The sequence below is a fragment of the Pan paniscus genome, chromosome 8 (genome assembly GCF_029289425.2).
Source record: "Pan paniscus chromosome 8, NHGRI_mPanPan1-v2.0_pri, whole genome shotgun sequence".
In the NCBI taxonomy this organism is placed as follows: Eukaryota; Metazoa; Chordata; class Mammalia; order Primates; family Hominidae; genus Pan; species Pan paniscus.
Genome location: NC_073257.2, coordinates 143,052,972 through 143,076,373, shown reverse-complemented (window position 1 = coordinate 143,076,373; position 23,402 = coordinate 143,052,972). Strand labels below are relative to the sequence as shown.

The 23,402-nt window shown below is 51.2% G+C and overlaps 1 protein-coding gene across 2 annotated transcripts in view; it reads left to right on the top strand.

Moving 5' to 3' along the window:
• The window catches only part of TCERG1L (transcription elongation regulator 1 like), a 219,687-nt gene that overhangs the window by 179,087 nt on the left and 17,198 nt on the right, over positions 1-23,402 (top strand). For both annotated transcript variants that reach the window (XM_034931729.2, XM_034931730.3), the window contains one exon: positions 15,845-15,980. In XM_034931729.2, the coding sequence (XP_034787620.2) occupies positions 15,845-15,980 (136 nt within the window). The remainder of the gene's footprint in view (positions 1-15,844; positions 15,981-23,402) is intronic.

Sequence of the window (23,402 nt, the reverse complement as noted above, 5' to 3'; positions counted from 1 at the left end):
GGCAGAGGCTCACTGGCTGTGGAAGGAGGATGCCTCCTACCCACAATCTCCTGGGCAGCTGTCTTCTTGCTACCCCAAATCTCCTCCTTAGAAAGTCACTTTTGGGGGCCAAAGGATGCTGTGTGGGCCACAGGGGATGGACAAGGAGCACCTCTGACGGGGGCCAAGGGCTCCAGGAAACGGCCCAGTGCAGCCTCTCTGATTTCACCGTCACACGTGGACCTCAGCTAAGCTGGTCTCTGCTGATCTTTGGATATGTGTGCTTAATTTAAAACACAAGATGAGCTTCCTGAGGCACAGGAAACGTGGAATGTGGCCATGATTTGATGAATTTTGAACTTGTGTGGGAGGCGGGATCCGAAGCAGCTGGGCTGTCCGCCTCATCACCCGGCTGCACTCCCCATCCCGTGGGACTGGCCTCAGTTCCCAACAGTTGGCATTTCAACAACATTGAAACGCTAATTTTAGTTTTAATCATCTGAATGACTTCCGTCACTGAAAACCAACTTTGAAACATGCACGGATGTTTTGCATGGAGCTGCCTCCGTTTTGGCAGCTGTTCATTTCCATGTTGGTTCCAGCCTTGAAGATTCCGTGGGAGAGGAAGACTCTCGGGGAGGCTGGGGCCCCCTCAGATCTGAGAGGAAATGCTTTGGCGTTCGTTCTGCAGCCAGCCCGAGGACTGAGCACGCCCATCCCGTCCTGCGCATTCATTCATGAGCCGGTTTACAAAGCCATGCCCTCTGTTTGGAAGCTTCACCATAGGGCAGGTTTTCCCAAAGCTCTTCCGAAGCACCAACCTGCATGCCTCCTGCTCAGAGCGAATCGCCCCAGGCCGTGTGAACCATCAGCATCAACGTGGCATTTTGATCCCTCTTTGGGAAGGTTATTGTCAATAAGTCCATGTACTCCTCAAGCTCCTAGCTGCTTTTATGTATTTCTATGTCGCAGAATCTGGCCCAGATAGTTAGAGAACATGCCTCCAGGGGGCCTGCTGAAATCTGTTCATTTGGACCTGCCCTTTTTGTGTGGATAGCGTAATTTTGCCTCATCAAAGAGCACTTAAAATTCTCCTGCAATGTGTGACTCATCAGCAGCCTGATTATGTTGTTTAAGAAACAAGCAAATAAGCTGTGATGATGATTGTTTTGGACACCGGCCTCTACTCCCCACATTTCTTGTGAATCCTGGCACAATCGATACACATTTTGGGCATTCATGCACAGATGGAATTAAATCGATTGTGACAGTGATTCAGGTCCACATGAAACTTTTCCTGAAATTCTCTCGGAGGAGAAATATGTCACAATGACAAGCATTCAAATTACTGAAATATTCTAATCTACGTGGTGAGTGTCACTTCAAATAGCTTGTTATTTACTATTTAGAGGGATGCATTGGCGAAGACCATGCATCTTCCCTGGGCCTGGAAAATAGATTCATGACCGCTCAGCCCCTTTCTGCTCAGGGCCTGGAGGTGTTGCCAGTTTCTGATGAATGGGTCTTTTCATAGTTCAGACCTGCTTTGATCTTCTGACTTTATAACTCTTTCAAATGGGCTCTGGGGAGCATTCCCGTGAACAGTTCCCTCCCTCCTATCCCTCTGACCTCACGTGTGCAGGATGGTGGTCTCTGCTGAGTGGTATCACTGCAGTTGCCTCCCGCCTTCTCCCAAGAATGAACGCCTGAGCATCAGAAACCTGGACGCCGCGGCTCGAATCACACCTGTGATTTCTGGAATTGCTGCAGTGTTTTGAAGTGGAAATATATTTTCTTAAGTCATCAGATTGTTTTGTGCGGCTGTGGCCCAGGGCTTGTGAAATGCACAGTGTAGCTTGCATGCGTGCTCACGGGAATGCCCCACCAATTTGCTTCCTCTCCAGAAGGTGGGCATGTTTTCAGTACTCTTTTCATATAATTCAGTTACCCCATATTTATGGTGTCATTAGGGTTTGCCGGGGGGTTGATGCCTGTCCCTGCAGGGATGCAGAGATCACTGGGGGAGTCAGTGACTCCCCCACTGAACTGACCTAACCTGTTGTATTAGTCCATTAGTCAGTGACTCCCCCACCACTGATCAGTGGGGGAGTCAGTTTCCCCCAAAACTCAGTACTTTCTCCACAAGGCTGGTTGTCAAATATTTGGCTCACTGTATCACCACTTGGAGGTATAAATTTATCACAATCTCAGGTAGTTTCCTCTCCCGTAAGAGAACGTATTTGTTCTGTATTATGAGAAATGACAGGTTAACTCTGCAGCGTGATCATCACTTCTGTGGTAAGAAATGCTCAACTTGAACGAGGAGGAAGAGAGGGTCAGAGCAGATCACAGGATGACAGGCAGAGGGACACAGGGGCGTGGGCCCTGAGGGGACAGCCAGGATGGAAGAAGCCAAAGAGGAAATGGTCACATGAGGGGGACACAGGTGACGTGATTTTCCTCTGGCTGTCCACCTAACCCTCATCTGGAATTGTAATCCCTATGTGATATGGTTTGGCTGTGTCCCCACCCAAGTCTCATCTTGAATTATAGCTCCCATAATTCCCACGTGTCATGGGAGGGACCCAGTGGGAGGTAATTGAATCACCAGGGCAGGTCTTTCCCTGCCTGTTCTCATGATAGTGACTAAGTCTTACAAGATCTGATGGTTTTATAAAGGAGAGTTCCCATGCACACACTCTCCTTGCCTGCTGCCTTGTAACATGCGTCTTTCACCTCCACTGTGATTGTGAGGCCCCCCAGACCCGTGGAACTGTGAATCCATTCAACCTTTTTTTTTTTTTATAAATCACCCAGTCTCGGATATGTCTTTATCAGCAGACTGAAAGTGGCATATGTCAGGGGAGGGGAATTGTGGGAGGCGATTGGATCATGGGGGCAGTTTCCTGCATGGTGGTCTCATGATAGTGCATGACTTCTCACAAGATTTGGTGGTTTAAAAGTTCGTGGAAGTCTCCCCCATCCACTCTGTCTCCTGCCATCATGGAAAACAGGCCTTGCTTCCTCTTCAACTTCCACCAAGATTGAAAGTTTCCTGAGGCTTCCCGAACCATGCGCAACTGTGAGTCAGTTACACCTCCTTTCTTGGTGAATTACCCAATCTCAGGTAGTTCTTTACAGCAGTGTGAGAATGAACTAATACAACAGGTTAGGTCAGTTCAAAAGGTCCCAGGAGACGAGTGATTTCCATCAAAGCCAAACAGTTCCATTGTGATAGGAGAGATAGGTGGCGTAAGATGGTCCAGTGTGTGCTTAGCTGCCTGACACTGGGTTGAAAAGGCTCTACAAATATATGAAAAAACAAACATACCCAATTAAGGGGTAATCGTTATTTTACCTACTTATAACTTTTTATTATGGAAAAGTTCAACATAAAAGCTGGAATAACACAGTTCGCCTCCACGCATTCATTTCCCAGCATCAACTCAACGCCAGCGTTTTTCTGCTTTGGTCAGTGCCCCTCTAGATTAGTCTGAAACAAACCCCCAACATCATATAAATCTTACTTGTAAATATTCTAGAATATAATAGTACAATATAAGGAGTTTTAAAATATAAGCATGGTAACATAGTCACATCTTAAAAAACAAATAATTCCTTAACATTATCAAATGGGCTTCCAGCCATGGTTTAAATTTCCTTGACTGTTTTTTTTTTTTTTTTCCTCTTAGAGGTTTGCTTTCATATCAAGACTAAGTCAGTTTCGGGTATTGCCCTCTGCTTCTCTCTCCTAAGCCTCTTTTAACCTGCTGATGTTTTCCCTTTTATGCTTCATTTTTATTTTCTTCATTTGTTTTTGAAGAAGCAAGAGATTTTTTACAAATGTTGCGTTTCCCATCATTTGGACATAGATCATCGCATTCCTGGAGCATGGTTTGGACATAGATCATGCCTGGGGCGTGGTTTAGGGGCTTGTTCTTCTGTCCCCTGTATTTTTGGTAAATCTGCCGTCAGATCCGAGCTTTATCAGGGTCAGGTTTGATTAGTGCTCTGGCAGGACTAATGGTGGCTTTGAGTTCCTTCCATGAGGAAGGGGTGATGTCGGCTCGTCTGTCTTTTCGTGATGCAAGCAGATGATTTATCTTGATCTATGACTTCCTTAGAGATTGCTAAGTGCTAATCTCTTAATTCTGCCATTTTATTCACATTTACTAGCTTGCCTACTTTTATAAAGAGAAACTCACCCTCATAAACTATTGGCTCCCTCAAGGTATCGTTTAAACTGAAAACACACAATAAACACTTGATTCTTTCCTTTAAATATCAATTCCCAAAATACTGCATCGGTTCCCCAGTATCCTCGAAAGGTGACCAACTTACTGTGAATTGGATGTAAACACAGCTGATGTTTTAGTCGATTTTAGTTACTATCTTTATCCTTTAGAAGACAATGATAGAACTAAATCTTGGTGATTCTTGGTTCGTTTTCCCAGATATGAGGTGTATCTTATAAAAATGTAGGTGGAGGCCTTTCTTCTGTAAGGGCATTTTCTTGAATTGCTTTCATGTCTGTTCTGTTTCGTGGCTTGGAGTCACCTGTGAACTGTTTGGTTCTCCCTCGGCTTCCTCCTGGGTCGCCTCCTTTGCACGCTGTTGACGCTTCGTCATTATGCTCTTTCTGGTTTTCCTCTTCCCTTCCCACTTTCTATTCCTTCTATGACATCATTTATGACATTTATTCACTCTTGGGTTCGTTCTAGTTTATTCTTCATTTCCACTTTTTCCCTTTCATTTCTAATTATTTCCCAGATTTTCTCAGACTGTTTTTCAAGTCTTTACTTTGACCAATATTCTTTTTTACTCATTTTAAAATAAGACATATGCTGATATTTTATAACATCTATTTTTTTCTTTTACTATTTAGCTCCTTTTTGAATAGTCAGCTGAATTGTCATTCAACGTCTGGGTATGCTTCCCTGTGGTTCCTCTGCCACCTGGGGGTGTTTCTCTGAGCATCTGTCCCTCTTGGTAGTGGTCTTGGTAGTGGTGTGTGGGCTGGGACCGTGGTGGTTCTCTGTCATCCCTGTTTAGATGAGACGGTGATAAGAGCAGTAGCCCCGGGCAGCGTGCCAGGTCTGTGGCTCTGGGACTCCATCCTAGAGTCTGCTATTGTGACACGGGCTGTGTCTTTGGGGGACCTGTCTCCAGGTCTGTGGTTCCGGGACTCCCTCCTAGAGTCTGTGATTGTGACAGGGGGCTGTGTTTTAGGGACCTGTCCCTTCGCTCTGCATTGCACTCTATCTGAACCTGCCCCTCCATTCCCTGGCATCTCTGTCTGTTGAGGCAGCTGCTGTACTGAGCTCACCAGTCTGTGTTTAGGGCCCAGTTTTATCTGGCATGAGATACTCCCAGGCCCTGCCCTTTCGAACTTCCTGGGCCACCTGGGCTTCTCCGAGGTTTGGACCCCAGAAGGCTTCTGCTCACGTCTGCCTCTGCTTCCCATCAGCCTCTTAGCTGCAGAGGCCCGGGGGCTGCCTCCTGGCCTGGGAATGCTGCTCATGACAGGGTCGCGGGCTGGCTGGTGCTCAGGGCCTGGGACGTGCCTCAGTCTCTGTCTCTGTCAGGGTTTGGCCTGGAGTTGCCCACGCACACTGGTGCTCCTGTGGGGTTCTTCACTCATTAGTGTGTGAAGATGTTGTCTATGGGCCTTTTGTTCTGTTTCTCTAACAATTCGGTGTGCTTAGACTCTGGGGAGATAAAAACACTTCCCCTCTGCCTTAGTGGTATTTAGTTTCCTGCCGTTTGTTTTTGTTTTAAATCTTAGAATTCCTTAGAATCCTGTGTCCTGAGATGCCTGTGACTGGGCTGATGTGTCTCCTTCAATATTACCTAAAATCAACACCTGGAGGCAGCAAGTAGAGACAAGAAAATAGGTTTTTGTTGTTGTGGGTTTGCTTTTTCAGTGATTAATCAGCCTCCGTCAGCTATGCCCCAAATTCTCAAGTCAAGGTGCCCTGACCGTCTCCCTCAGCTCTTGTCTGGCCCCGTCCAGAGTTTTGAGAGCTCTGAGACCAAGATCTCAGGTTGAGAGCTTTGGTAATTTTGCAAATGTTACCAGAAAACTACCTGCCAAAGGACAGGACGTGGCCTGGTGTCTGTGCTGCCCTGGGTGGAGGTAGGTGCTGCCTCTCTGGAGCCACCAGCGTGAGTTCCCACATGAGGAGACTGCACAAGTTACAGGTGCAGAAACACGTCCTGGGGAGGTGCTCAAGGGCCTCCTAATTAATTGCTGGGGAAGCCTGGCAGCCGGCTTCCAGGTGAACACGGTCCCCAGCAGAGTCTGTCGCAAAGCAGGAGCTCAGGCCAGAGCTGCCGCCTAGCAGCACATAGCTGCCCTGCCTCCCGCAGCTGAGAGCTGGCTCAGAGCTGGAGCTTGCTGCTCACTGGGATTCTGCCCCCAGCCAGAACGAGGCCACCAGCAAACCCTTTTCAGCAGATGTTTCACCTTCTGAGTGGCTCATAAACCTCAGCTGGGAGAGACTTCAGCTCTTTCCCCTTGGTGAAGAGCTGCCTCTCAGCATGGTGGACAGTCCAGGAGGCCACAGCTCCCATGGCCTGATCACTCCTCATTCTGCCACCTCTCCCCAGCATGGCCCATGTGCCACAGCTACACAGACAGCAAGTGCACACGGGACAGATGAGTGTGGTCACACTGAAGACTGGGAGTGAGCTGTCCAGCCACGGTAGGGCCTGTCTGGCCTTAGGCAGAGCCAGTAATTGGTTTGTGATTCCCGGAAGAGGTGAAGCGAGCAGGGCAGAAACAGGAGTGCTAGGCAGTCAGGAGCTGACCAAGCCGGAAAGGCCAACAGTGAGTCTGTGGCTGGGGCACAGGTCCCTGGAGATTCCAGGCAGCCCAGACCCCAGCTGGGAACTCACGATCGCTCCTCCAGGAGGATTTTGCATCTCTGCCCATCCTAGAGCCCCATCTCTGTGCACTGGCCAGTGTCATCTCTGCATCTCTGTGCACTGGGCAGTGTCATCTCTGCGTAAGAGCAGAGGAACAGCTGCTCCTGCTGAGTTCACCTAGCTGCCTTCAGGGTTCCTACTCAGGGCCAGCACCAAGCCCCACAGCCAGGGTTTTGCTGGTGGCCATGATCCATCCTGGGGAGGCATCCATCTCGATGCCATCATTGGCTGTGAATCCTGACCATCCACGTGAGCAGAGCAGAGCCGGCGGAACCGACACCCCTGTGCTCCCATCTCACCCAGGGGCCTGCAGCCCACCCTGATTGATGTGCCAATCTTCCTTACAGCTGCCAGAGGCACGTTTCTGCACTGCACAGTGTCAAGGCTAAAAAACTAGAGAATACAGATCTTTCAAAGTTTGTCTCATCTGAAGACCATTTGTTACAACCACACGTTAGAATGTCTGAGGCCCCATAAGGCAAAAGATTCACAGAAACTTTGATTCCTGCAGAATTTCACATTGTGTCTAACACCAGATTTACAGTCTGGCAGTATTTTGATGATAAATTCCCAGCCCTCTTTGCTGGAAGAAAGAACAGTTTCTTCCCATCCGTAAAACAAAAAATAATAATAATGAGATGTCATCCAGATGAACAGAGGGCTGGAACCCAGCCTGGAAAGAACTGATGTGGATGCTCAGAAGCTGCCTGAGATGATGAAGGTGAAGAATCATCACCACCATCATCATCATCATCACCATCATCATCATCTTCATCACCATCATCATCATCACCACCATCATCATCTTCATCACCATCATCATGGCCATTGTCACTATATCATCATCATCATCACCACCACCACCATCTTCCTCACCATCATCATTGTGTCATCATCATCACCACCATTGTCATCAAAACTATTTCTAGACCAGCCATTGTGTTAAATACCGTAAATGCATTAAGTCAGTTTTTCCACCTGGACAGTGGGGTTGTGCTGGTGATGAAATGAGGAGAAGGTTTGACACAGTGAGCCATCAGTGGATGTAAGGGATTCTTCTTATTTTATTTAATTCTTACAAGCAAATCCCAAGTGGTTGTGACTATTATTATTTCCACTTTCTAGAGGAAGAAATGGAGGGTTGATGAAATGAAGAGACTTGCTCGAGAACACAGACCACACAGTGGGAAAACCCAGGTTCCGAGCTCAGAGACCACGCATTTTATTAGCACCCAGCGTTCCCTCCTCAGGTCACCCCTGCGATGCAGATTCTGTTGTTGTTGTTGTTGTTGTCATTTGGGGGATAAAGAAGGTGGAGCTTGTAGAGGCCAGTGCAGTGCACATCCACGGACAGGCAGCAATGATGAGCCAAGCCAGCCGGGGTCCAGCCTTGCTTGGGTCTCAAAGTCTTGCTCTCCACTCCTGCATGGCGTAGAGCTGAAAATATCAAAACCATAGCACGCTTGCAAAAAGTCACCTTGTTTTATAAATTTTTCTGACAATTTTGTTCAATGAGAGTAGAACTCAGTGGCCACTCATTCAGAAGACTCACAGAAATGTGGCAATAATTCCATGCTGGACAAATTCCAGAAGCATCGCTCCAAAGGGCAAGGTCTGCGGTGCCAAGACAAAGGCTGGGGTGGGGCCAGCCCTGGGGACGGGGACTCCCTAATGGTATGAGAGGAAGGCTAGAGACCCTGGAACCTTGTTCTTTTAGAAAGTAGAATCTGGAGCTCGGCTGCATAGGATGCTAGTGGGTCTTAGGTGGGCCTCCCGCAGCTCAGGAGCCTGACAGCGGGCCCTGTAATTACAGCCCTGGAGACCTGTCAGAGGCCAGAGATCTACGGGATGGTCAAACCCTGACCAAAGGGCCAGGCAGTGTGTGCAGATGTGCATCCTCTTGTAGCATCAGCAAGGCAAGGAAGGGAGCACCTTGGTCTATGCCACAGTGACTGACAGAAAAGTGTCCCCCACTCTACAGGAGTCTCTGCTGCGGGGACAGCCTGATGTCATGGCTTTACCTGGTCAGGCATCTTTTCCTCCAGGTGGCCTCCACCCACTCATGCCCTACCTGGAACAACACATGATGTTCAAAAATCCACCAAGGAAATCGTCACGGGGCAGTCTTGGATGTCTAGGACAACATGTCTAAAATGCATTTGAGAAGACAGGGGCAGGGTCTCGGCTCCGTGGGGTCCTAATGGGAATAACCGTGCACTCCAGAGGCAGCTCTGGGCAGGAACCTGCTCTCACCCTGGCTCCCCGGGTGCTGCCAGAGTTGTCTCTGCACTCCAAGGCTCAGAGCGGCCCCTGGCCAGGCAAGCAGAGAAGCGAGCGCTAAGTCAGTACTCAGGGCAGTCGGAGGCCAGGATGCGTCACTCTGCTCAGAGGCTCTGGGCTCCCGTGTCCCTGGGAGTGAAAGGTCACAGCCCTGCCATGGATGAGGAGACATCAGGATCTGCACCCTCGCAGACCTCTGAGCACTGCCCCCCACACCCTCCCCTCACTGCCTCCTTGCCACTGTCTCTAGAATATTCTTAGATGCTCCTACCTTAGGGCCTTTGTATAGCTGAGCCCTGAGTCTGGAATGTTCTCCCAGATACCCCCAGGGCTCCTCACCTCTTCTCAGGATCTGCTTGTGGGTGTCCTGCCTGCCTTGTGATGGTCTCAGACCCTCCCCTCAGCTGCGTTCATTTGTTTGCTTTTTGTGACTTCCTGAGCATCCAGCATCTTTGATTACACCACCCAATTTACTTACTTGGTGGTATTGGTTATTGTTACTCTCTGTCCCTGCCTCTAGAATGTGAGCCTGGCGAGGGCAGGGGCCTGGGATCCTGGGGTTTGGAGCAGGGTCCGCTGCAGACATCAGCAGCCGCGTGCTAACCAAGGGGCCCCATGCAGCCCTCAGCAGGACCCTGCAGGTGAGCAGTGCTGTTCAGTCTCATTGACAGCTGTGTGGGGCCGGTGGGTTCTATAATAGATGAACAACCTGGGAGGCTCAGAGAAACGAGGCAGGTTGCCACAGATGGGAGGACCCCTTGGAAATGCCTGCTGAATGCAATTGAAGCAAATTTGATTGCACCCAAGTTCTGACAGCAATTCTCTGACACCAACTGGGTGTCCTACAATTAAGTCTAATTCTGACACCAACCACCCAGAGATACTGCACACCCCACAGGGGAAGGGCTCAGCCCCAAGAAGGCCACCCCTACCTCAGACACCAGCTGCAAGTGGGTCCCCAGTCTACCCTCACATCTGTCTGACTTGGTTACAAATTATGGAGCTCTCACCACCCTCCTTCAAGTTTGATAATTTGCTAGAATGGCTCAGAGAACTCACAGAAAGTGATATGCTTACGATTACAGTTTTATGATCGAGGTGACAATGCAGGAACAGCCAAATGGAAGAGACTCATGGGGTGAGACTGGGAAAGGTCCCAAGGGCAGGAGCCTCTGTCCCTCTGCATTTGTCTTGCTGCCAGTATGCTAATGTGTTCACCAACCAGCGCAATCCTGAACCTCACTGTTCAAGGGTTTTATTGGGGTTTTATTACAGAGAAATGATTGATTAATTTATTGATCATTGGTGGGAAGATTGAATTCAATCTCCAACCCCTCTCCTCATCCTGGATGTCAGGTGGTGGGTGGGCCTGGACATTCCAACTCTCTAATCTTCAGGGCTGGTGTTTCCTGGCACGCCAGCCCCTTCCTTGAAACTAAGAACCCAGTGAGTGGCCTCATTAGTGCAGCTGAGGTGTGGTATGGTGGAGAGGTTTCCTTATGAATACCAAAGGTCATTTCTAGTGCTTAGGACGTTCCAAGAATCTTTTGGAGCTCTCTGCCAAGAACTGGGAGTAAAGACCAGATTAATTATTTATTATATCATAGGCCTAACATTTTAGGTTCCGAATCCACTCTTCCCAGCAAACCATTCTGCCAAAGCGCCCTTGGGGAGGCTGGCAGTGTGTGGCACGGTGCGGTCACTTGTTAGAAGTGAGGCTGCAAGAGACATCATTTATGATAAAACAAAACTGGAGTGAGGGCTGGCACAGCCTCTGGAACCCTCCACAGACTGTCTGTCAGTGGGGACCCCTGATGGTGGTGTGGCACCTGCAGGCTGAGACAAGACTATACCAGAGGCAGGCCAGGGCTGAGGGGGCATCTCTCTCACTGTGCCCACACCTGGGCCTCACAGCTCATCACCAGCATGGGTGTGTGGCACTGTCCGTCTGCAGGACTGCAGCTGGGAGACCTGCTAGAGGCATCTGTCTGGCGCTTCCTGTGGAACATTTTTATGAACAAGCTGGATGAAGACACAGGAGGCCTGTTCATCAAATTTATAGGAACTGCAAAGTTGGGAGGCAGAGCTAATAAGTTGATGGCAGAGTCAAGATGTTTAAATATTTCATCAGGATGAAATTAACAGGATCACATTTGCATCATAGAATTGCGGTATTGCGAGGCGTTTTCAGATCATCTGGTCGGAAGCATGTATCTTACCATGAGTAAGGTCCAGAGAGTTTCCATATTTTGGCCAAGGTTGTGCAGCAAGTCATCCTCACCTGTAAGGCTCAGAAACACCTTGACCTCATCACACCTGCAGACAGGCCTCTCCAGAATCAGGTCCTCACTCACATGTCAGCACTTTCCCCACATCACATGGCAGCACCCTGGCAGAGTGACGCCATCTCAACCCGTGTCAGCGTCTATGTCTCTTCCCTGCTCATGTTCTGTCTTGGAGCCATGGTCCACTAGAATGTCTGCTGTTTCTGCAGAGTCTCTCAAATGATTGTGTTAGCGGGAACACCAACCAGAAGCCCCTCTGGCACTGACAGTCTCTGCACTGTGGATTTCAGCCCTGACACACCTGTGGCAGCTGAGGCTTCGCGTGTGTGTAACTGTTTAATACATGTCCCACTGGACTGTAAGCTCCTTGGGCAGTGAGGGGCTCCTTGTTCCAGCTACAGCCCCGCTGTGCCCAGTATGGGTGGACACACCGCACCTGCAAGCTGGAGAGGGAGGGAAGGAGGGAAGGAGCAGGAGGGGTTGCTCCGAGAGGTCGATGTGGACCATCTCACTGAATCCACGTGACAGCTCTAGGTGAGTGCTAGGACCACCTCAGGGGAGCATGCTGGGGCTGAAGGCATCAGTGCATTTGCCCACATAGAGGTTTGGATCTTGATCCATCCAGCTGGGCTGTCTGAGCCTCCATCCATCTGGGTAGTGCTGTGATGAGGCACCTGGGTGTCAGCCTATGAGGGAATGGGTGGGTGCCTCAGCCTGGCTGGGGAAACTGAATATCACACATCCCATTCCTCTAGCCTGGAGCCAACAACTACTTGGTGTTTGTCATTTCTCTGCCAGGGCAATGGTTCTGACCTCAGGATGGTTCTGCAGAAAGGATCTGGGTGGAGAGAAGTGCCTCTGAGGGTTTAGAGGTGAGCTCTGTGCCCACAGCAGGTGTGCACAGCCCAGGGCCTGAGTTCCCCAACCTCAGATGGATCATTAAAGTGTCTTGTTCACAAAGGGAAAGTCATGGCGGGGGTTGCAGTGCCCAGAACTCAGCTCCACTGGGTCTTGGATTTGTGCATTTTACCGGATAATGTGCTGCCCTCTGCACATGGGCAAAATCAGAAAACCTCAGCTTTGCAGACTTACCAGCATGGGACAGATGCACGCATGCGCACACACACAAGCTCACACACACACACACGAATCATTAACAGATCAATTGGCAAGCTCAGAGGCTGGGGGAAGGGACAGAACCAGGAGAAGAGAGCACCCCTGCTTAGGGGTAGGGATGGTCACCACACAGAAGGGAAGAAGGCAGGGAGGGGCTGACCCTGGGCATGAGGGACCCCCGCCCAGGGCTATGGTGCCCAGATTTCAGGAGCACCTAGCCTGGTTAAAGGTTGGCCAAGACCAGGCCCCTTTCAACCTATACATTGGACCTGGGAAACTTCCCAAATCCATGGGTTCCCTTAACGAGGCTTCTGTGATGCAGTAAGGCTACCTCCCTGGCTCGCAGCCTGCAGGGCTGGTGCACACCAATTAGCGTGTCCTCGGGGATGCTGCCTCTACCAGCAGGAAAACCGTGGGTTGAGCTATCTTTACTAAAAGTATTAGAATTTACTTTTTGTTAAAGGTACAGAACTCATTCAGCCATAAGAATATCAAAAATATATTTAGCTAGTTTGCATTTGCTTTTGACCGATTCTAACTGAACGGATAGCCGTTTGGAAGGCGTGCAGCAGCCCTACACAGAGTATGGTGCTTAATAAGCTCCAACACACCATCATCGCACAGTCAGAATGCGCCTGTTCTTCTTATTTCAAGTTGCAACAATACAGGCCTTGTTTCACATTTCTATTTTTAACTAATGAAAATTTATTACAGGGAAATCCTAATTATACCCTTTGGAATATGATACAATTGGAAATCCACTGGTAATATTCTTTTCTCAAAATTCCATGTAATCACATAAGAAGCAGAGAATGTAAATTCTCCTGGAATAGTGGGTCTATAAATACAGTTCTCTAATGGGCTGAGCAATCTTTTTGTTTCTTTGCACATTTTGTATTCGTTGGGATTAATCCATATTACAGCCCCTGTGAATGAAAACCTCTTGTTAGACATAAGGCATTGCATATTCTCAGTACATCCTAAACATGGTACTAATGAATTTCCCAGGACCTTGGACAGACCTGCCAAGTGAGGAAACACTTCTCACTTGGCAGGTGTTGGGAGGCCTGGACAGCCGGGTCTGGCCACTAGATGACCTTTTCCTGTTTGCCACCTTACCTCCTCTCCAAATGAGGAAGTAGTGTAATCTTTACCTAGCATCCAGACCTCCTGGGGGAGACCCACGTGGGCCACATGAGCCTGCGTGGTGGGGGCTGTCCTGTGCATTGCAGGACATTTCACAGCATCCCGGGTCTCCACTCCCAGGTGCTGGTGACATCTCCCCAGTTGTGGCAGCCACAAATGTCTCCAGACCTTACCAAATGTCCCCTGGGGCAAAATCATCCCCAGTGGAGAACATGGTGCTATCGTCAAAACCAGAACTGGACAGTAGTTAAAGCCGTAAAAACAGATTATATTCAAGACTGTTGCAAAGGAGGAAAAGAGACCAGGCTCAATTCCAAATTTGGCATGGAAAAGCAGGATTTGATAGCCACGGTCAGGGTTGGGGGTCAGTGGATGGAAAATTACCAAGAGCAGACCTCAGGGATCGGGGGGTTTTGGCTGAACCAACCTCAGCAGATTCTTGCTGAGTCAGATCTGGGGCATGGCAGAGGATGAGAAATCTGGTAAGGTGTCCAGGTGAGCAGATTAAGGGAAGGGTAGGGAAGACTATGGCTAATCAGTTTAGCAGGACCCTTGCTCACATTGGGCAATGCAAAGGTGAGCATGAAGTTCAGAATCCTAGGCCTACTAAGAAGTTCAGTGGAGCTTGGGGAGACTGTGGCCCAGGAGAGACTCTTACCTCTAGACCAAATCAGAAAGCCCAGACTACGGTTCGAGAAACTCACAATCCAGATCCCAGGGTGAGCTGGTTTTGAAAGGAGCGGGTAAGGCCCATGCCTTTAGATGTACATGCCATTCCCACATCTCCAAGCACTTAGGGAGCTCCCAGAATGTAGGAGGCCCTAAGCCACTGCTTGTGAGAGGACTGCTCTTCATGATTGCTGGCTGAGCTTGACCTAAGTGCAGCTGAAAATAAGGGAGCTCTCAAATGGGTGGTCTGATGCCATGGGTAGGTGTGGGAGCAGGGCCAGGCCAGGGAGCAGGCCCACGAGGGCTCAGCATGGTCAGAGTGAGGGTGCGCCAACCCAGCGCGGGTTGAGTCTGCCCGTCCTGGAGAACAGGCTGCATCCTGAGGGGCGGGTGGCAGCCGACGGACCTGCCCCCAGGCAGGGCCAGGGTTGGGAAGAGGGGAAGCCAGACACAAGAAGAACGGCGTCTGCATTTGGCCAGACACATTCTTCCAGCAGCAAACATTTCGTTTTTTCAAAAGGATATTTCTAGATGCTTCTTAGAATCCAGTGTAGAACCATAAAGATCTATCCACGTGCAGTTAAAATAATGCAAGGGGGAGAGTTGGTACTTGAAAAAGGCAGGCCTCTAGCATTTCTTCTGTAGGAGTAGGGTCCCGCCTCCCTGCCCGTGTGGTTCAGAAGGGAGTGCTGGTCAGCTCCCCAGCCCAGCATGGTCAGCTCGTGGGGTCCCTCCCTTCCTCCCCACCCTTGGTTCCACCTTGTGCAGCTCCTGCTGCTGCCCACAGTGTCCGGGGCCTTGGCAGGGGCCACCCCTCTGCTGCGGGAGGGAACTTCTCCAGGGCCCCTGGGTGATCCCATTCTCCACTGTCCTCTGTGCCTGAGGAGGGGTCCCAGCCTCCTTCTTTGTCACTGAAGTTTCCCTTTGGGGTTAGATCTCAGGACATAGATGGTTCTGCACATAACTGTCTTCCAGGCATTTGTCCAGAATGAAGGGGCCATGAGTGAGTGAAATGATTGTTCGGATGAAAAGCCTGCTCCTTACCCCTCCATGACCCCATCTCTGCAGCAGCACCTGAGGCCCGGCTTCCCTGCCGTGGGCCGTGGGCAGTATGAGGACCTGGAGTGAGGGCCTGCCCAGGAGACATGCCGGTTGGCAGCCAGTGTATGTTTCCACCTGCACTTGAGCTGCAGCTTCTCACAGCCAGGCCCGGGGCTGGGGCTTCAATTCCAGCCTCCCACCCTGAACACAGCCAAGCCCCGTGCCTGCCAAGAGCAAATGTGCCATCTTTGCGAGGGAGACCGCCTCAGGCTTTATAAAGAGTTGTCAAGGAGACTGTGCTTCTGAAAGAGTTACCTTAAGGAGGGTTTGTAAAGGTTGCAATAAAAACCAGCTGGGTCCCCATGAGTGTGTCTAACTCTCTGCGTCTTGTATCCCTGAAGGACCGAAGGCTGTGGGAGTCCCAAGCCAGAGGAGGCAAAGAGAGAGGACAAAGGCACAAGGATGCCGCCCCCGCAGATCCTCCTGCCCCTGGAGGAGCGTGTGACCCAATTCCGAGACATGCTGCTGGAGAGAGGGGTAAGGCACAGCGGCTGAGGGGCTGCACTTCTGCGGCAGACCCTGAGGAACAGCAGCTGAGTGGCCGTCCCTGCCTGAGGGTCGCCTCCTCACTGAGTTCATGATCAGGCTGAGTGACTGTCCTGGCCTGAGAGATGATGTGTCCTCCTTACTGAGTTCCTGTTCAGGCTGAGTCACCATCCCAGGGCCTGAGGGATGCCTCCCCCTTACTAAGTTCCTGATTGTGCTGAGTGAGGGGCAGGTGCTAAGTGAGTGGAGGCCGAGGGGCAGCCAAAGTGGAGAGGAGGTCCCGCTTCTCCTCTGAAAGGAGGAAGGTGCCTTTGTGGTTTCTCCTGTGGGCGTGAGGCCTGAGAGGCCGGCAGGTGGGGTCCACCGGGAGGCCGGGTCCTGGGTGGCCTGAGGGAGCACCCACTGCACAGATGGGGTTCCTGTGGGAGCTGGGCCAGTCGCGGTGCCCGACCTCACTGTGCAGCTTCCCCATGGGGTTATCTATCCATCCTACCTAGTGGTACTCCCTCCCTTCAGATGAACGTGACTGTTTTTTAAATAAAATTAAGATATCTTCAGTGTAGCTGATTTCCAAATCTCACTTTGAATTGGGGGTCGGGGGGATTTTGTATTCAGATCTCCTTTCAATGACTATCATTTCCTGCTTTGGCTTTGGGTATAAAATGAGCCAGAGGCAGTATTTCAGCCCAGTTGGATTTCCTTACAAAATAAGGCTGACTTGCAGGCGGCAGTGGTGGGCCCCACGTGTGAGGATGTTTATAATGAACACGCAAATGGCCTTTCAGACTTCAGAGCAGGTTTCCTCTGCAGCCAGCACCCACCCCCAGGCTGCTTCCTCTCCCTCCCACAGCTGGAGAGGGGGCAGGGGTGGAGCTGCCATGGGGACCCAGCTCCCTGCAGAACAGAGAGGTCTGAGCAGAACCCTCACAGGGTTAGTTAGGGCTGAGGTGCTGTCCTGGGTCTGGGTTAAGCCTTGGGGGAACAGAGAACATTGAGCAGGTCCTACCCCTTAGGAATTTTATGGAGGAAGGAGCTGGTCCCACCCACCCCTAGGGACACCTCTCCTCCAAAGCCCCTTGAATTTGAATGTGTGCACCTGTTTATGTATTTCATCATTTACTCAAAGGCGAAACACAGCCCTGGGTCTCAGGGAACCAGAAGGAAAAGTGGGGGTGTGAGCTGGTGACTGCAATACCCCGTGTCAGGCCTGAATTAACACATGTGCTGAGAGGCACAGAGCGCGACGTGGACGCGCGCGTGTGGAGCTGGCCCTGGCGCGATGTGGACGCGCGCGTGTGGATCCGGCCCTGGCGCGATGTGGACGCCTGGGTGTTGGTTTGTTTTTCAAAAAATGTTACTTTAAAAGCTATTTTTACTAGGCTCAAATTTTGTTTGAAAACAAGACTTTAGTCCCTCCCTCTTCTGCCCCCGGGGCTTCCTGCCCTCCTCCTGCTCTTGGCATGAGGGTCTTTGTTGTAGTTTCTCCTAACTTGGTCTCTGCAGAGTGGTGAAAAGCTCTAGCCCTGCCCCGAGGGGCTCCAGGGGAGGTGCCGCCGGGTGATCACCGTGTGCCTTCACGGACTCTTCTGTATCCTGGTGGATGGCCTGATGTCCAAGTGTCCAGCCAGTGACTAGGCGGCCCTCTCACAGGAAACTTGCCTATATCGGCACATGCCCTGGCGGCAGTGTCTTACCAAAATAGCCACCTTCTAGGAGAGCCCTGCCTGGGAGCAGGGTCAGGTTCAGGGGTGTCATTGGGCGAGAGGCAGGAGAGGCCGTTTTGTGACCCACGGGTCCACGTGCAGGCAGTTTCCCGGTCCTTACTGCTGTGTCCCTCGGACTGCACGGCCCTTGTGGAAATGGCCGTAATTCTGAGTTTCTGGATAGGCCTGGCCAGGCTGGCCTGGTTGGATTATCGGGCAGGAGACATGACTCGTGTTTGCTGAAACATGATGGCATCGTGAACATTTGGGAAAGAGGAATAAACATTCCTTTTATCTTACTAACATCCAAGTTTTTCATCTCTTTGTTTTGGAAATGAGCCAGGCCCAATTTACCAACACAGTTTTAAACTAACCTACCTGCGTGAGAGGCCGGCCTTCCCTTCCTGGGCAGGGATGCTATCAGACTCAGTTTACATGGCCTCTTGAATTTCTCTAAATGGCCTTGGTTGAGAGATTTTACTAATGAGATTTTCAGGGCCTTTTTACCCCGTTTAGGGTGGGTGATTCGTTTCAACTTTTTCTTCTCAGGTTATTATACAGGAATCAGCAAAATCATCTGAACGTGAAGCGGTAACCACCAGGTTGTGTGTTTACCCCGAGAGAAAGGGACTAGGGTGAAGCCTAGTTCCGTGTCTTATGAGGATTTTCAGGAGAGGCCCACATACACAGACCTCATGAGTAGAAAAGATCAATCCAAATTTACTGCTAATATTATAAAGCAGTGCCACCATTTATGACTTTTCAGCTTTGTAAAATATGCTGGCAGATTTGCTCAGGCTGAGGAGAATTTGATAGCTAAACCCATAAGGTTTCTAGCTGCTTAACAGTGAGGCATAGAAAGGTCACTTTTTCATGGACTGAGTGATTAATAAGATTTTTTATTGCATTTGTTCAATACTTCAGTTCAGAAATTCATGTACTTGTGGAGTGATGAAGGGCAGACCCTGCGGTTTTTAGTAGTTTAAAAAGGGCAGAGTTTGGGCCCTGCCATGGGGATTGTGCCCTGGGGCAGCGGGATGAAGGTTTTGTGGTTTTGTGGCATGTAAATGATGGTTCAGCAGAAGGTTTGTTTTTTGTTTTGTTTTATTGTGTTTTTCCTTGCTAGTACAAATCCCAAAGAAGCTTTCTTTTAAAACTTTAGTCCATCAGGAGCAAGTTTAATTGAACAGCAGGTTATTAATTTAATCCTGCTGCTTAGGTAAACACATTAGAAACATTTTATTGAGAACATTTTCCTTCTGTAAAGTATCTCTTATAAGCAGGTGATGCTCACCCAGGGGCCAGGAGAGAAAGCCCTTTTGAGAATACTCTATTTTGACTTAGGGACTCAGGGGCTGTCCTGGTCCTTTTCAGGGGTCCCTTTGCAGGTGATCCTGGGCCAGCTTCCCAGCAATGCCCAGCCTCGGGGACCCTGGCTGGCACGGTGGTGGGCTACACAGGAGAGCCCTGGTACCACATCTGCGATGGAGTGAGGGATTCACAGAGCAGGGTTCCTGCAGGCTTCGCTGTGACGATTTCTCCTTGCACTAAGATGGGTGTTGACAGCGAGGCTGTGGGGTGAGTGGGTACAAACCAGACAGAGGCCTCTACAGTCCCAGGCAGAAGGAAGGGCAGCCTTGCCCTGTCCATCTCCCCGGATGAGTAACATCTGGTGCCCTTCCCTCCCCTCAGACACAGGCAGCTCTGCCTCCCAGGAGCTTCACCAGCCTTCAGCCAGGGCACGCGTGCACAGAAAGGGCTAGGCTGGCCGCCAGGGAAGGGGAGGTGCCTGTGGGGACAGCATCCTTGAAGGTGCCTTTGGGGAGTTGGCACTGCCCGCTCTAATTTCTGGAATGGGATTATAATTACGCTTAATGTGAAAGTAACCCTCAAAAGTAAGTGAAATCAGCTGGCTATATTGTGGGATAACCGTGTAAAATTGCATTTATTCACCAAAAATGAAAACAAAAAGCTGGTAAAATACTCTGAGCACTGAAGATGGGAGTAGGCATTGATGTGCCACGAGGTAGGGTAACGCAGGGATGCAGAAGGAGGCCTCGCCTGCAGGCCCAGCCTCCCATCCACGCTCACCCACAGTTACCCGGGTCCACCCGGGGCCACCTGGACTCACGGGAACTCTGCCTGTGCTGGCCACTCCCACCTCTAAACGCTAGGGATTGAACACCACAAGGGCGACCCTCAACCGAGGAGGGACGGGGGTCAGTAGGTGAAAACCCTGCTTCCCAGTCCTTGGGTTAGTAGGTAAAAACCCTGCTTCCCAGTCCTTGGGTTAGTAGGTGAAAACCCTGCTTCCCAGTCCTCGGGTTAGTAGGTGAAAACCCTGCTTCCCAGTTCTTGGTAAGGTTACCGCTCAGCAAATTTGGGCACCTTCCTCACCCCACGGCCCACCCTCCATTACTAGCTCGTCTCCTTCCATGTGTCCGTTCCCAGGACTGCCTGGAATCACCTTCCAAACAAATGCCTGCAGCCGGGCCGTTGCCATACTGTTTCTTTAGGGATCTGAGCGTAAGGCAACGGCCTCATCTTCAAGGATGAGGTGGGAGCCCGGTCATTCCGCCCTGGGCTGCCGCGTTTTTGACGGTCGGGGACTCTGGAGCAGCCACAGCCGCAGGCTCCAGGAGTGTTCCCCATCCCTGCGAGCAGGCAAAGTCCAGAGGCCAGGAGAAGAGGGCCGCAGAGTGGGACAGGTTGAAAGGGAAGAATAGCCAGGCAGTTTCTCAAAAATGAAGTCTGTCCATATGCAGCTGGCATCATCATTAGGGCTTGTGGGAGGCACAGTGGGGGCCTGGGGGACAGGGGGAGAGAGTCCTGGGAAGGAGTCCGCTGGGGGTAGGTTGGGGCATCTGGGCCCAGGAGGGGCCGGGTGGGCTGCAGATCCAGACAGGCATCTCCAGGACAGTGTGGGAGTCAGAGCTGGAGAAATAGCGCGGGCAAATCTGGACAGAGCTCGGGGACAGGGGCGTGGCCCAATCTTCAGCCCCCAGCCCTGGAAGCAGAGACCCTGGGCTCAGGCCCCAGGGAGATTTTTGAACCCTCTTCATGTGGCCACTGGGAGTGCCGTGTGGCCAGGCCCATTCCCCCACTCTCAGGGGTCTTGAACTTCTACAGCCCCAGCGGAGGCCTTTGGTCAATTTTCCTGAGACCAGGGGAGGCAGGAAGAAACAGGAGAGATGAAGATGGCAGGAAGGGAGGGAGGGTCCTGACACTGGCCAAGCAGCCTGCAGCCTGCGCTGAGAAGAGAGGCTGGGGGGCAGGGCCCATGACTAGGGACCAAGGGACCTGGAGATGCCTTTTGGCTGCCGGTGTCTTATTTGGCAGCTGCAAGGGCAGGCCGCCCTCAACACCTTGGAGCAGTCTGGCTTGTCTATCTGCCTTCTTGTGTTTTCAACACAACATGAAAAAATATAGTGTTACCTAGGAGCTTTATTCATTATTTACATGAGTGAATTCCACGCAGGGCCCAAGATAACTAATCGCAGCCTGTCCTCTGCCCACGGGGCATGGACGAGGGGAAGGGCAGGCTGTGCGAGGAAATCATGACCGTATTTCAAAGGTCCAGCTGCAGGGTCATCGAGCGAGAGAGGGTAATTGTGACAGATTGCTTCCTTCCTTAGGACGTTTGCACTCATAAAAGCCAGAAGGAAAAATCACCTCTAATTCGATTAACACTTCATGCTCCCGGTCTATTATGGCCATTTTAAGGTACAAGGAAGTAAAAGTAAATAAATACATTTTGTTTAACAGTCAAATTTGGTCAAAACATTAGCTTCCAGGACTTTCGCAAAAGTAACCAGGTTTGTGTTTGAGATGGAAGTTCGCCATGTTTGGGGGCCCTGTATGACCCAGCTTTCCTTGAGGGGCAGAGACTGCAGCTGCTATCCCTGGGACACCCTGAGGACCACAGCAGGGAGCCATGAGGGTGGGTGGGGGCGGACGGTGCAGACAGACAGACACACGTTTCTGCAGATGCACGTGAGTGTGCCCGGCTGAGCCCAGCCCCAGCATCAGGGTCGGAGCGGGCATGGCTCCAGCTTTCCTTGGAGAGGCCGTGGACTGCGCCCCTGATCTGAGGCCCTCTCGAGGCTGGGGCTTTATCCTCCAGTTCAGGACTCGGCAGATGCCATCCTTTTGCCAGCTTTCGCCCTTTTCTCTGGTCATCAGGATCGCTGGCCTTTTCCATGATCCAGGGATTGAAAATTACTTGAAAGAGCCTTTTTTTGGTTTTAGAGATGGAAGGCAGCATTCTGCTTCTGTCGGAGGTTCCCTGCCAATCCAGTCCTGTCCTGTCCGTGATAACCTCCGGGAGCCATCACACGCATGGGGCACCTCCAGGACTTCGGCATCCCACATGTGGCTGAGCCATCCTCGAGCTCTCAGCCACTTTACTTGAATTGAACCCCCTTTTCTCAGGGCTGACGCGTCCACTGGAACAATGCACGATGAGTTTCTCAGTCTCCAGAGAGGCTTTTGGTGAAGCCGGGACTGAAGTTAGATCTAGTTTTCCCTGGCGTTGTTTTATAAATGGTGACCTTTTTCTTCATGCCCAAGGTCTTGGCTGCCTTCCCAGGTCTGAGGTGCCCCGTTTCAGGCAGGAGCTCACCCTGGCCCATCCACAGCAGGAGGCGTGGACAGTGCTGGGCTCGGGCCGTGCTTTGGGGTCTCTTCCCTGCTGAGAGTCTGCTCAAGCTGGTGTGGGTGCTCAGGGAAACCTGGGGCTCCTGGGAGCCGCTCATAGCTCAGCTGGCCAGAGAAGCTGCCCCCTTAATGCTGGGAGGGAGCCGGGGTGAGACCACCAGGGCCACAGGCACTCAGCTGAATTGTGGACTCACCTGAGGCCTCAAGGAGGAGAAGTTTTAGAGGGTGTGAGTTGAGGGAGGTGACACGGCAGGGAGGAGGGTGGTTAGGAGACAGTTGTGTCTGTCTCAGAACCAGATGACCATGACCAAATGCTTTGCCCGCGTGGTCTGCATCTTGCCACTTGATCTGGAAAACACTTTCGGGTTCTCCAGACCACGTCCTTATCACTGAGAGGATGTTGAAAACAGCTGTGAAAGGGACAGTCCAGTTCCCTTGGCTGTGAAGAAGGTGCAGTTTCCCTTCCTGAACCTCAGACTCCCGGTGCCTGTCCACTCTCCAGCGAGATGCCTGCGGGCTGGGACAGTGCCACACGCGACCTGCAGTCAAGGACACCTGCTGCCAGCCGGCCACTATCTGCAGAGTGATGCTTGGGCGATGTCCATTTTAATGAGGCATCTGCCGAGTTTGGAAACTGCCGCCCTGGCCTGCATCCACACCGCCTCCTCTGCAGCTCCTTCTGGCACCTGCGTTTCTAACAACCAGCTCTGGCTTCTTCCACTGTGGAAATGGGAGGGAATCGATTGCAACCCAGACACTAATGAGGGAACAGAGGAGCTCCAGCTGGCGTGCCCAGGGAGAGAGGAGAGTCCCGCTGCAGGAGGCTGAGAGTGGAAGAAAGGGCACAACTCTAGCCCAGCCCAGGTGACCTCCAGTTCCCACTCTCGTGATTCAGACAGGGCGGAGGGACAGTCCTGAAACAGCGATCAGATGAGAATGTGCAGTGAGGGACCCGCAACGCGGTCCTCGGACAGAGTCAAACACTCTCACTCCAGCCGGGGAGACAGAACAAGACCCTGTTGTTCTCCCACTGAGGCGGCTCCAGCGTTCACAG